Source organism: Diadema antillarum, unplaced genomic scaffold, assembly GCF_040938485.1.
Source record: "Diadema antillarum isolate AM-2024a unplaced genomic scaffold, OU_Dant_1.0 scf00000027, whole genome shotgun sequence".
NCBI classification, from domain to species: domain Eukaryota; kingdom Metazoa; phylum Echinodermata; class Echinoidea; order Diadematoida; family Diadematidae; genus Diadema; species Diadema antillarum.
The window spans coordinates 410,065-423,730 of NW_027270916.1; the positions used below are offsets into that span (position 1 = coordinate 410,065).

Below are 13,666 nucleotides of genomic sequence, written 5' to 3' on the forward strand. Positions count from 1 at the left end.
TAATGCATGCCATATGTCTTACAAGACAAGTTATTGTTGTGCCTGGCAAGAATTTCTTGTGGACATCTTTTCCATCATGGCACAAAAGAACATGCCTTTCGCTGATTTATTTTATATTTATCCATTGCCTTGGAATCATTAGGGCCTTTGTGACATTTGTGCAGGGTTGGTTAATGAGAGTGGAATTGGGCAGGAATCAAAAGAGACAAGGAGGGGACAGGAGCTGATTTATGGTGGAGGTGGTATAGCGTCCACTGTCTCCTCTGTAGAAAAGAATACTTCATCATCCTCCCCCCCCCCTCCATCCCACCATCTATTTTACTCGCAAACTGTGCATGATGAGCCATAAACAATGGCTCGACAGCAACTACTGCCCCCCGTGCCAGATGCTCTGAAGTGGCTGAGATATATACCCCAAGTCACCCAGACTTCTGTTGGGTCCAGCTTTGTGTGGAAGGTTGGACGGACAAAACATTACCAGCACGGTAGACTAGGCGCTTTGCCAGCGCCCCGCTGATGCGAGAGGAAATTGCACTGACTGAACCCCGCACCCTAGAGAGGCACGGGCTGCGGGTTTAATATGGTACAGGCCCCTGACACGGAGCCCTTTTTTTTATTGGATTCTAAATGCCACATGCAAATGTGTAATATGAGGACTTGACACTCGCCCCTCTCGCGCCTATTACCATGTTTTCTAGCGACCATAGATCTGAAGCCGCTCTCTACCTTAAAATCTGAGGGTGGAAGATTTTGGCACATTTCTCGCAGAAGATGGGTGAACACCATCCTTTCTGAGAAGATACTCTCAAACCTGTGAATGGGACCAAAGATAGATGTAACATAGACCATCACAGAAGTGCTCAGAAGTTGAGAGCAAATAAACCTATTGTGCACATGGCTGATGTATGCTTGACAAAAGGTGACCTTCATATACAGATAACAGATGAGTATCTAACTAAGTAGCAAGTCCCAAGTAGCAAAAACTTTGCTGGAAACGAAAATGATCTTATCAGTGAAAGTTATGCTAACTTAAATTCTCTTGTGGAGGACACTTTACTTGTACAAATTTACCAGGAATGTAGACTCCAGTACCAATTTTTTCGAGCCATCTGTATGCTCAAATGAAGATAAGGTAGCCACATAGGGAACAAAAAAATAAAGTGAATCAGAACCGTGCAGTGATTGGCGATATTAGAAAATACAGGGCTTTTATCTTGTCCCGGAGGATTATGAAACTCAGCGATGCTGTATTTCATATGGTCCTCTCATTGTAGCTCCTGGCCAGTGTGGTTTGATCTGCAAATGATGTCGAGCGCTTGACATTTTACGGGCAAACAAGCAGAGTTTGAATTCTGAATAGCTTACGGCTTGATGGCAATTGTGTTCAGTTGGAAGATTCACTAAGGGGAGGTAGCCGAGGCATCCTTTGTATTAAAGGACATCAAGTACACATTAATGATCAGGGCACTGTAATCATGTGAATGGGCAGAAAAAATATAAATATCCTGTAGTATCTTAGCATATAGAATTAGATTCAAATGTAGAATTGGATTAGAATTAGAGATTATCATTGCAAATCTCAATGTGAAGGAATTATTTTGTTTTGATGTTTTTCTTGGTGAAAGGCATCATCTTGAATACATGGTGTCAAGTTTTTACTTTTTACTTTACAAGTTTTATTCAGGTGGTTGGACTGATTTGTGCATTAAAGGAAGAAGAATTAAAAAAAAAATGTCAAGTGAACTGACAAGAATGGATCTAGAACTGCAGAACAGAGAGAGCACTCATGTTTTTGCTATTATTCCATTCAGGTGTTAACAATTGATGGCATAAGCCCTCAAAATTAAACAGAGATAACAGTCTCTTTTTTTTCAATCTGCAGGGTGTTTGTAGAATGGGGCAAAATGAGAGCACCAATTCTTGTAGCCCTGTGGAGTCTGTGTGTCGCTTTATGTTTCCGTGCACCTTGCGAGTCTGCATCGCATTCACACCCGCAGAATTAAAGTAAAACATGGCAGACTTTCTGGGATGAAATCCTGAGGGTTTGCTTTCTTTCCATCACACTACATTGCATTCTCTTCTCGAGATGAAGGTGATGAGGGAAATAATGATTTGGAAGAAGAAAAGAGGAAGGAGAAGGAGGAGGAGGAGGAGGAGGAGAAGGGGGAAGAGGGAAAAAAAAACTTTACCAAGACTTTAGATGTTGCCTGCTTGTGTTCATGGCTGGCTTATATAAGGGTTAATGACCTTCATGTGAAAGCTACTTTTACCTTAAAATTTTTTTGTGTGTTTTTTTTAAGTGGATACTCTGCATCAGGGACATATATATTCAGTATCAGAGTATATTACTTCCTGATTGAGGTATTGAGAAAGAAAACATTCTTAATAGAGTCCATTTCATTTTTCTAGATGTGCCCTTGGTGTTTTCTTGTTGCACTAACATTACATTTTTTCATGCATTTAACAATGTCAGACAGGAGGATGATCATTACAGTAATGTGTGTGAGTGCTCTTGTCATTTCGAGATGAAAGCAGCATTTTTCATCATTCAAATTCTCCCATGATTCTCAAGGATAAAAGCTCGTTTTTTAGCCCCAAATTTCAGTGAAGCTGTTTTTCTCCCCCTTTTTCCCAGTCTCAAGATCGGCCATACTTTCAAAACGTAAATATTGCCAGAAAGCATTTCGTGCACAAGTTGCACACGGGGGGAGGGGGCCCAGCCTATCAATCCTAATGGCAGGATTGCCTCGCCTTAATCTTTCTACTGTTTTACATTCTCTTCAAGTGGGGGTGCGTCCCGTAGCTTTTGTTTTCACAGTCAAACGCCAGGAGCTCCCGCGAACCAAGTATTGATTTATCTCAGCATTCCGACACTCGCGAGGCTGGAGCGCGGATGAGGCTAAGAGCTTTGCCCGCCAGTTTTGATGATGCTGTGTGCTCGTCTTCATTTGACATCTGGACGGGGTTTTTTTGCCCCTTCTCCCTCACAATCAGAGACAACAAAAAAAGTAAGAGGAAAAGATGGGGTCATTGTGGAGATGGTATCTTTCAAGTGTGCAAAGACTTCCAAAAACTAGCGCTTTATAAACTCTCAGAGAGAACAGACACAAGTCAGAAATTATTTTGAATGAAAAAGACTCAATTTTTACTCCACCACATAAGAAATGAATAGAAGAAAAATTGAGGAGATAATTTGGGAAAAATGATGAACAATGAGAAAGGGTAGTTAAGTCCATTCAAGACTCTTCCAGATGGTGCTAACAGAAATCTTTTACTGTAAAAGTGGATATTTTCGCACAACTCATTTTTCGCGCTCGTCAGGGTAGGAAGAGTTTCACATGTTTTTAATCTCGCAGAATCGAGACATCAACTACAGGAAGATATGGCAAGCAAAAATATTTGCACGGTTTTATTTTCGCACTAGTTTCTGGTTGTGCGAAATAAGCTATAATTTCCACACTGCAAAAATTTCCACTTTTACATGCATAACATATTCGTTAAAGAGGGAAAACAAAGAAATAAACATTCCCAACATTAATCAAGATTCCTGAACTCTTATCATACTCTTTAATGCAATTCTATGTACTTAAAAACTATATATTTGAGAAAAGTAATCACAGTATCGCACATAATACAATTTCTAAGGCACCATAGGTCTTTAGTCACTATTAAAACAGATTTTCCTTTTCCTGTGAATTAATGGTGTGGAAGAAGGACAGCATCCTGTTACTATGGCAACATAACACTGCAGCAGCAGAAATGATGGAAGATGCAATATTTTTGCTCTTAAGTGACCTAAGAGCTTGTCTGAAATGTCTGGAGCCATAATCATATCATCAATATCATAGTGATATGGCTGTTGATATGGTAACATAGTGATACACAAAATAGTTGATGAGAAAAGTGCTGATTCTTTCCAAACAGCCAGCTTAAAAGCTTGTTAAATAGTGTTCAGTTCTGTAAATATGTGGCCATTTAGTATTTTGAGGTCACGCTCATGTCAAATTTGTATCATTTCCATGACAACAGCTGCATACATTATCAGCAAGTTCTCCCACCAACCCCTCCCCCTAAATAAAGAATGGGCAGTCATACCCGGATTGAGTTGTTGATTTTTTTCCCCCTCATTTCCCTTTTAAAGTGTGAATCTTGACAGAATTGCAGATAGGAATTAGACTCTATGGAACTTGTTGCGATAACATCATGTAATTGACTAGGCTGAATGTGATTTGGCCTGTCGAACCATTTCTAGTTTATGCAATGAAATCCTTCAATACTTAAAGGGGAATTCCAGATGATTTTCATAATTTCACATCATATAGTACATAAATCGATAAAGTACATACATAGGCCACAGCACAAAGATAGAAACATGTTTTGTTTCATTCCATCCTATTTGGTGCAATGTCAAATGCTGGGTGGTCAGAGCGGTGTATGCCTGTTTTTCCTCTTCTCACATGTTGTTCTCCAGGCTACCAGATGGCTGTGTTTTTCCTGCTCTCAGTAAACAAAAAGGAAAGAAGGACAGTCTTGTTGATTTTTTAGTTTTAAATCCCTGTAGAAGAGACAGTATGTTCGAAAGATTTTTTTTTAATTCATCATGACCTTTTCTTGCTAGCTCAATAAATATGGCATTAGCTGTCATAAATCATAATTTGCTGCATCCGTGCGTGATGATTAGTATATACGACAAAAGTTGTTAAGCGCTTATTACCCGAAAGCAAAAAAGACCCAGCTCCATTAATTAGTTATCTTTTTTTTTTTCACTCATTTTTGTTGAGCCTGATTTCTGACTGATTTTTAGCAGTGTGTGTAAAATTGTTGAATGGCTTCGATAATTTCATCCGTCTAAATTGGCTTATGGCTTTTTATGCAGTGTCTACAATCTTTCTGTTCATTTATCTATTTCATGGTGTCGGAATGTATAGGGAGGATGACTCACAGTCACGCTAATTCAAATCTTGAAAAAGACAGCAAGAAACATTGTACATCAGAGACATTACTGCATAGATAGCAAACAGAGAAACTCAAATGCTCTAGTTTTGTGTATTATATTCATCATTCAAAAAGCTTCTCTCTCTCTCTCTCTCTCTCTCTCTCTCTCTTTGACAGTCGGAACTGTGAGCATTCTGTCACATATATGGCAACCAATTACTTTTCACACAACATGACTCATATGATTTCTCACTCACATTTCATGTTTGCTACATTCATTAAAAAAAAAAAGCTTTACAAAGACCTGTGGCGTCATCTGTATTTGGAGGAGCAGCAAATTATGCTGAGCCATATCATTTTTCATTTTTCAAGCACATGAGAACTGCTATTCGTTCTAGAGTGCAAGGAATGTTGCCAGGAAACAGCCAGGCAGACAAAGATAGATATAAGAAAAAGAAAAGAAATGCACGATAACTGATTTCTTCCTCTGTATTTATACACTTCATGTTTGTGGTCGTTAACCCTGCCTGCGCTAGAGACTTGGAACATGGGTGTACACCGCTATCTATTTCTATGCCAATCGACACTTAATGCTCACAACGGGTTAATAAAGTATCTGAAGTCTTGAGCATAAAAATGGGTGCTTGTTATTAAAGTGCAGTTGATCACAAATGGCAGACAGCTGCATTAAGGGACTGGGAACTGGTGCTTAAAAGATGCTCATTTTGTCTTTCTTTCCTCTTTTTCCTCCCGGTAATATGGTAAGACATTCTGTGATGAGTCATCAGTGTAATCTGGTCTTCTTACATGAAGTATGCACACGCACACATGCCATGAAGACACATACTTACACTCCTTCATGCACACACATACACACACACACACACACACACACACACACACACACACACACACACACACACACACACACACACACACACACACACACACACACACACACACACACAAAAGAACATCATGCACATACACACCTACACACTGATACCTGCTGACATGATCATGTTAAATTTTTTATTACAATGTAATATCCACTGAGGCTATCCCTGACATTTGATTCATAAGAAGTGCAATGTACCTCTTCCATCAGTGCAGGGGGTGTGATGTGCACCTCTTCTGTGTCATAGAGGTTATTCACAGCAAAGTTCAAAGCAATCCAAATATCGTCAAAGATATGAAGCGTTTCAGTGCAGAAACAGATAAATGCCATTTTCAAAGTTTCTTAAGTGAGGCCATCATCAAAAAGAGAATAATTAGATTTTGTCAATGATACTACACCAGTTACATAACAAGAAATGTTTTTAAAGATATCATTACAATTATCATACATATATTCTAGTTATTTTCTTTGTTGTTGTTTTTTTTTTCAGCAGCTTCAATCTCAAATATCTGAAATTAATGAAAATGGATATTTCGGTTTATTGCATTTAAACTCTGTATATGTCTTTATAATCATTTGTGCAGAATTGCCAGGCGTCATTTTGTGACATTTACAGGAATTTTTTTTTTCAGATTCTTCCTTGTAAAATTAGTGCTGTAACAGACACTGGGTGAAAGAATTGCTTGACACATATATATATCATCGATGGGGGAGAAAAAAACAGAGGAGGTGACAATTTCTTTGACTTTCTGAGGCATAAAGATTTATAGGGAAGGAGGCTGTGGAGAGAAGGAGGAAACTGGGAAAATTGTCAATACGTAGTTATAAAAGAGGTGTGTAAAAACCGTGAGGCGTATCTTCTGGTTGATCCCGCAGGCGGAGTGGGGAAAGGTCGCGTAAAGTCGGCGCCAAGTATGGAGGGGCTGTGATTTTATTTTCCGTCACTCGCCCAGCCGTGGCAGTAAACTCGTCGCAGTTCGCCTTATTTTGTTAGTCTTTTCTCTCTTCGTTCTTTTATTTTTTTTTTGCTTCTTCGCGGGATGCAACTGCATTGCAATGAATAATGCATGAGAGTAGAGGGGAAGGAGGAGAAGTTGAGCCTCCAGATGATGGAAGCGAATATGGGGACGATAATCAAACGCAGAATTTCTCGAGATCTCTCGGGTTGGAAGGTCCCCTTCCTTATCTATAATGCGTGTTGGAAGCTGCTCGTAGTACGTCATGGAATATGTCCATGTTTCTTGTTTTGTGACTTTTTACACTTGTATTTTCCATTTTATCAAACAGCAAATTTTCTTCAGTTTTGTTTTGTTTTATTGTTTTGTTTTTGAGGGGGAGGGGGATCAGATGCTTTTCAATGTGTGCTCACACAGCATTTCCTTGAAAGTATTGTGAGAAACATTGCTGAAAGAAGCAGGATATTGAAAGTCAAATGTCAAATGAATACTTGATAACAGTTATTGCTGTTGGCTGAGATAATTTATATTTAAACAAATGGGCAATAATGCAAGTTCCCGCAAGAATTCATAATAACACTGTGCAGTGAATGAAAACACATCCATAGAATTAGATAATGTAGCTAGAAACGTACAATTTCTATATAATGCTCAAAAATCACAAGTTGAATATCTTAGCTACTTCTTGCCTAAGTTATAAACATTCAAGAATGTGTTGGTGAATATAACTGTTTGGCTTTTCAAAAGCTTGTTGATCAAGTTGTAGCACAGCAGCATGCATACACACAAGCAAGCTCTTCATGTGGGCATTACTATGACTGGATGATGGGGGAATGCAATGATAGTGATCACTGAACATTCGCCATGAATGACTGGCATGGCTGCAAAGTAGACAAACACGGCTCAGCTGCGGCTCTGTATTGGTCTGTAGCCACCGTAGACAGGTTAAAATCAACCATGGTAGACAAAATTGGTGGCTGCTGGCCACTTTAGACAGGTGGCTGCTATACACAGGGTGTTTAACATGGCTTTTCTCACATGGCAATTTTTCAGTGGCCGCATACGGCAGGTGGCCACATATGGCAGGTGACCGCTATAGACAGATGGCGACTAAGGCAGGTTTGACTGTTTTTTTGTCCTTCAAAATAATGAATGATTCTGTAGTGATTTCAAGGAGAAGAAAATCTTCGTGTAAACAGAATTGATACTCTGCGTTTGAGGTTGATATACAGAAACAAGAAAACAAAATAAGTTTTAGGATTAAAATTTCATTCATTCCATCTAAAATTGCCAGAAAGAAAGGCCCAAGGAATGCCCAGCATGTCCCCAGAGTTGCAGGAACCTCCATGACATGGAAAAAGGCCCCCTAAACAATTTAATTGGGAAATTAAGTATGTGCATACAGAGTGGGGGGAAAGAGATGCGTTCACTTCTACCAGAGGAGTATCTTGTGGCAGTCATCCGAGCCTACCAAAATGTATACATGAGTTGATTCGGATATTTTCTATTCATGAGAGGTGCTTGGCAGGGACTGATTTCTGTCTGCTGCCAGCCGTTTTTTACCGAGCGGCTTCCCATCCAAGATGGATGATGAGACCAAACATAGGGGAGGATGAGATTTTTTTTTTTGCCGTCTTCCCGGGATCTCAAAATACCACGAACTCTCTCATAATGCATGCCTGATCCTTTCTGTGTGTAGACGTTCCAGTCAGACAAGCGCAGTTGGAACAGGTGTTTTTTTCTTTATGTTGGTATGATACTAAAAGTTTGTCTGTTTGTGTGTGTTTGTCTGTATTCTCTTGTGCTGGTTGCTGCATGTATTGCAGCTTTTTGCACAAAAATTGCATTAGTCTTTTGTTGACCAGACGAATTCCAGATTAGAACCATCTCATATGATATGTATAGATATGTTAAGATGTTCTCTGAGTTAAAAGGGATGGTATAGTTTTGGTTGAGATGGGGATTCAGATTTTAACTTCTTGTGGAATAATCAGAAACCACTACTAGTAATTGTATTAGTAATAGTATTTGAAATATTAAAGAGCGTACAATTCTAGGAGGAATGAAAAGTTTATTTGATGAAAATCGATTTTGAAATGGCTGAGATATCAAAAAACATAGATAAAGAAAAAAAAACTAATAAAAGGAGGGGTATCACGTTTTGTTCAGACCACTGTGTTATACTTTGTTTCTGGATATCTCAGCCATTTCAAAACAGATTTTGATTAAATAAATTCTTAATTCCTCCTAGAATTGTATGTTCTTTAGTATTTCAAATGAGTGGTTTCTAACTATCTTGCAAAAATTAAAATCTTAATCACCATTCTAACCAAAGCTGTACCATCCCTTTAATAGTCTAAGCTCCATTCTACTGGCAAACTGTACGGTGTTGATAAGACAAGCTGAAAAGAGAAGAGCTATCAGTGGGTTGCAAAGCCTGTGACGGGCAAATATGCCCTTGATTTGATCACATGACCAAGCTTTAAAAATCATCAATGTCTTCTTGTCAGTGTACTGTGTACTAGTCAGGACTGTTGATGTTGTTTTTTGACACCAATTGAAATAGATTGTCTCTATGTGGAAGTCTTTTTTCATGCATGCCAGTGCTTCCAAAGTGCAGTCAGTCACTCTCTATGAGGTGTGCCATGAATATGTTATGACAGAATCAAATCTGAGCCCGTCCACAAGTCTGTGGATTTCTTATAGCTGCCATATTGCCTTGTGGGCTGCTGATGTATTGACATCTGGAAGGGAAAACCACAAACAGAATTTAAAAAAAAAAGACAGAGAGAGGGAGAGTGGGAGGGGGATGTGGACAGAAACAGAGGCAAAGAGATGGACAGACTGACAGACGGAAATGGAGACAGAAGTGAAAAGTTTTTGTGTTTTGTTGTCATTCAATTCTCTCTTGACCCATCATCAATTTGTCATAGTTTGTCCCTGTTTTCTTATTTTCCTTCCTTTTCTCAGCCCTCTGTTTATCCGTGATTTGTCCAAATTGCCAATGAACTCCTACCCTCTCTCTGCTTTTTCCACTCTTCATTATATGCATGTATTCCATCTATATGTTGCATGTGTGTGGAACATGAACTCATTCATACCTTTTGTTAAGTCTCCTAATGAATTCTATTCGGAACAAATTGTAGCTTAATTACAAGTGGTATGGGTGCAGAAAGATTAAACATGTGCAGTCTTAATGTCAAGTATCATGATTCTTTTTCTTTTTTATATGTGTCGTTGAATGATCAACAGTGAAACAATCAACTTCCGCTACATTTGAGGGCAGCGAGTACATCTCCTATTCCCTGCACAAAAGGAAAATCAGCAGCACGCGGGACGAGACCATGTTTGAGTTTCGCACCATTCGGCCGACGGGACTGATTCTCTCCGTAGGGGAGCACTCCGACTTCATCTACGCGGCGATGAACCACGGCAAAGTGGAAGTTGCGGTCAACGTCGGCTCCGGGGAGTTCCGCGAGCTGATCAGCTCGCTGAAGCCGAACGGTTTTATCGACAATACCTGGCACAAAGTTCGCATCACCAGAGAAAACTGGGAGGTAAAAACATAGCTGGCTCATATCGATTCAACTCTGTCGCATCAGATTTTTTTTTTTTTGGCGATTTTTATGAATTTATTTGCTTTTCTTCTGTTTTTGTTTGTGTTCCAAAGGGATGCATGATGTTCACTCAGAATAGTTGTGATTGTAGTTATGCTCATCTTGCTCTTTGAGGTATCGCAAGCATTCATTTTCATTCCCTTTGGGACGTAGAAATGAAATAAGTTTAATGATGCAGTTGCTGTCAAAGCATATTTTTGTCTGACCAAAATGAAAATGGACTTTAATCTCACAACTTCAAGAGAAAAAAAAATGCAGACATTGGAATATCAAATGGAAAGAAATGATACATCATGGTGAGAGAATACAGCTGCAATAGATTATTTAGAAAACAAATATCAATTTCATTGCACTCTGTGTGCCACACCAGCGATAGAGCCAAACAATTATACAACTTTCTGTTAAACAAATCCTCCATTGTGATATTGTAGCAAATGAAATAATGAGTTACTAATTAGTTAGTTGCAACACAGTAGCTAGAAGACTAATTAAGACAAATTAATCATTTATGGAAAGAACATTGTGGAGGAGCTAAAAATAAGCATGGCCTATAGTTTTTGGATGTGAAGTACCAAATTGTCTAATGAAATGAAGAAATGCAAAACAAATGTTAAGACAAAACATGATCTTAAATCTTATCAGACAATGCAAATAAAAAAATAGATTCAATTTGACACATTGGGAAGAGCATTGAGTTTGTTATCTAACAAATGAGAGTGCTGATAATACAAAACTCAGTCTCCCAAATTTTCTTAACACAATTGCCCCTTCTTTTCCATGCTCCCTAGATGTTAATCTTGAAAATAACCAAAAATAAAAGGAAGTCAGGATTGAATGTTGTTGATCAATAAGCTTGATTGTGGTTAATCTATGCACATTGAAATATGAAAATATGATAATTTGTGTGGTTATTGCAAGGGTCATTTCTTTCATGTTTTTAAAAAGATTTTGATTGAAAGATGAGGTTTCAGAACTAGCATTTAGGTCATCATGGATCATTTTGAATGTCAGTGAATAGAATTTGAAATAGGCTTATCTTCACTGATGCTATCTAGTTCCATTTTTGTGTGTAGGAACTTTGATCATGTTTGCCATCAGCATCTGTGGAATTTCTGCATATTTCATCATACAACATGTGTATATTTCAGTTCCCTTCACTGCTGTTCTGACAATACCCTAGTGGGTGAGGTTAAACACATTAAAAGAATCTGATATTATATTGTTTATTGTAGAATAAAATATCTTAGGGAAATAAAGAAATAGGATGTAGGAATTAAAAAAAAGGCATTTCCAACTGGGTAATGAATAAAAAGAAGATCAGTAGGTAAACAGCAGATAGAATAACAACATGCGCAATCTGAAATTTCTAGAGAATAACTTGAGGAGCTTTTTTCGGTCATTGCTATTTGAAACATGGGATCAGAAGATGGCAGAGAAAGGTAGGGACGAGAGAAAGAAAAAGAGTCATTGGCATGGAACCAGTCATGATAGGGTCCATTAACTATCACTGGCTGAACCCGAGCATGACTGATGCTACCCACTCTTGTGCATAGCAAATGAACACGGGACACACTTCTTTCAACAAGTCATGCTTCTTGTTTGTTTGTTTGTTTGTTTGTCATTTCTTTATTCAGCGTAATTTCATAGAGAAGATATGAAAATATATATATACCTAGCAGTCATGAATGTGAATAGAACTGATTAATTGTAAAATAAAGGGTAGAAGTTCCGTACTTTGGTACAACCGTTCATTGTTGATGGACATTACCCTACTGAAGACGTAAGTAGAAGTCAATGAAAAAAGAAAAACAATTGGTTTTGAATAGACTCAAACCCCGTTAAGATTCAAAATCAAGCAGAGAATATTTTACGGGTGACACTCGCCTAGGAGCAAACCTCCCCAAAAGGTGAGACTTGTCGAAAATGAAAAATAAATGAAGCAATGATGTGATAACGAAGCATTTTGAAACATCCAATAAAGTAATGTTTATGTGCTGCATGTTAGCATTCATCACAACCAGACCTATCGTCTGCGGACAGGGGGCTGCAACAGAGGTTGAAAAGTGAGCTGCTATGTACAAACCCAACAATAGTGATTACAATGTATGTATGTGTATGTGTGTATGAGGCCTTTCTCAACACTTTACACAGGAATCAGTCCCTCCCATAGTGATTTCTGTTGTTAGCAGATGAGGCCAAGCAGCATGTGCATGGACTGCTAATGCTCCGGTCTACCATTGACAAATATTTCTATGATTTTTTTTAAAACCCTGGGCATTGCACATTACAGGATAGTATGTCATATGTTCACTCAGAGCATGTGTTTTCCATTTACTGCAACTTTTTAAAGGGTAATGAAACCCAAATATACATGCGGATTGAGTGAATGCCGCAATATTTGTAGATTACTTCCATGAAGATTGAGGAAAATCGGACAATCTGTTTCAAGGTTACAGATTTTTAAAGATTTGATACAGCCATCGCTTGATGAGAAGGCTGCTACAGTTGTGGTGTAGGCACGGCTGCTACAGTTGTGGTGTCATGTATGTACAATTGTATAAAGAAAATACAAAGAAGAATTCCACAAATTGAATTTTTCATGAAAGGAAAACAATCCCTCCACTTGTTACTGACGTAAAGAGTAACATATTAACAGAATAACATTATTCCCCTTGATTTCCAAATGCAGTAAGTCAAGTGCTCTTTCATAATGCTAGAAAAGTGAAGATATGTTGAATTTTCCTTATATTTTTTTCCAATCATTGTTCATACACAACACCACAAAGCGTTGTCTTCTAATCCAGTGATAGGTGCACCAAAAACTCTAATAATTCAACTTTTGAACAAATTGTATGACTCTCCTCAAACTTCACTGGTATGTTTGACTATTTGAATATTGATGTATTCCCTTAATTCACATTTATATTTGGGTTTCATATTCCATTCAGTCCTCAAAGTATCAACAAAGCCAAAGCCCAAAATATTCGTCAGTGTTTGTGCATGGTGTAGGAAGGTTCTGATTCCAAGACTATCTTAATTTTCTCCAAATGATTGTCAAACTATTGTAAGAATTTGAAAGTTACAATAGAAAGGCAGCATCACACACAGGCTTTTAAGTTCAACATGCAGTATGAACACTTCTTTTGCAGCTGTGCGCTCTGGCCGTGAGGTCTTGTTTTATATTCATCGGTCTCACTGTAGTTATTGTAATGAGCATTTCGTTCTCGAGAAATAGTCTGAAAGATGATCTTGCCGTATCT

The 13,666-nt window shown here is 38.3% G+C and overlaps 1 protein-coding gene across 1 annotated transcript in view; it reads left to right on the forward strand.

Moving 5' to 3' along the window:
* The window catches only part of LOC139735016 (neurexin-3-like), a 113,620-nt gene that overhangs the window by 24,351 nt on the left and 75,603 nt on the right, over positions 1 to 13,666 (forward strand). Inside the window, exon 2 of the mRNA XM_071645793.1 lies at positions 10,042 to 10,346. Coding sequence (XP_071501894.1) covers positions 10,042 to 10,346 — 305 coding nt within the window. The remainder of the gene's footprint in view (positions 1 to 10,041; positions 10,347 to 13,666) is intronic.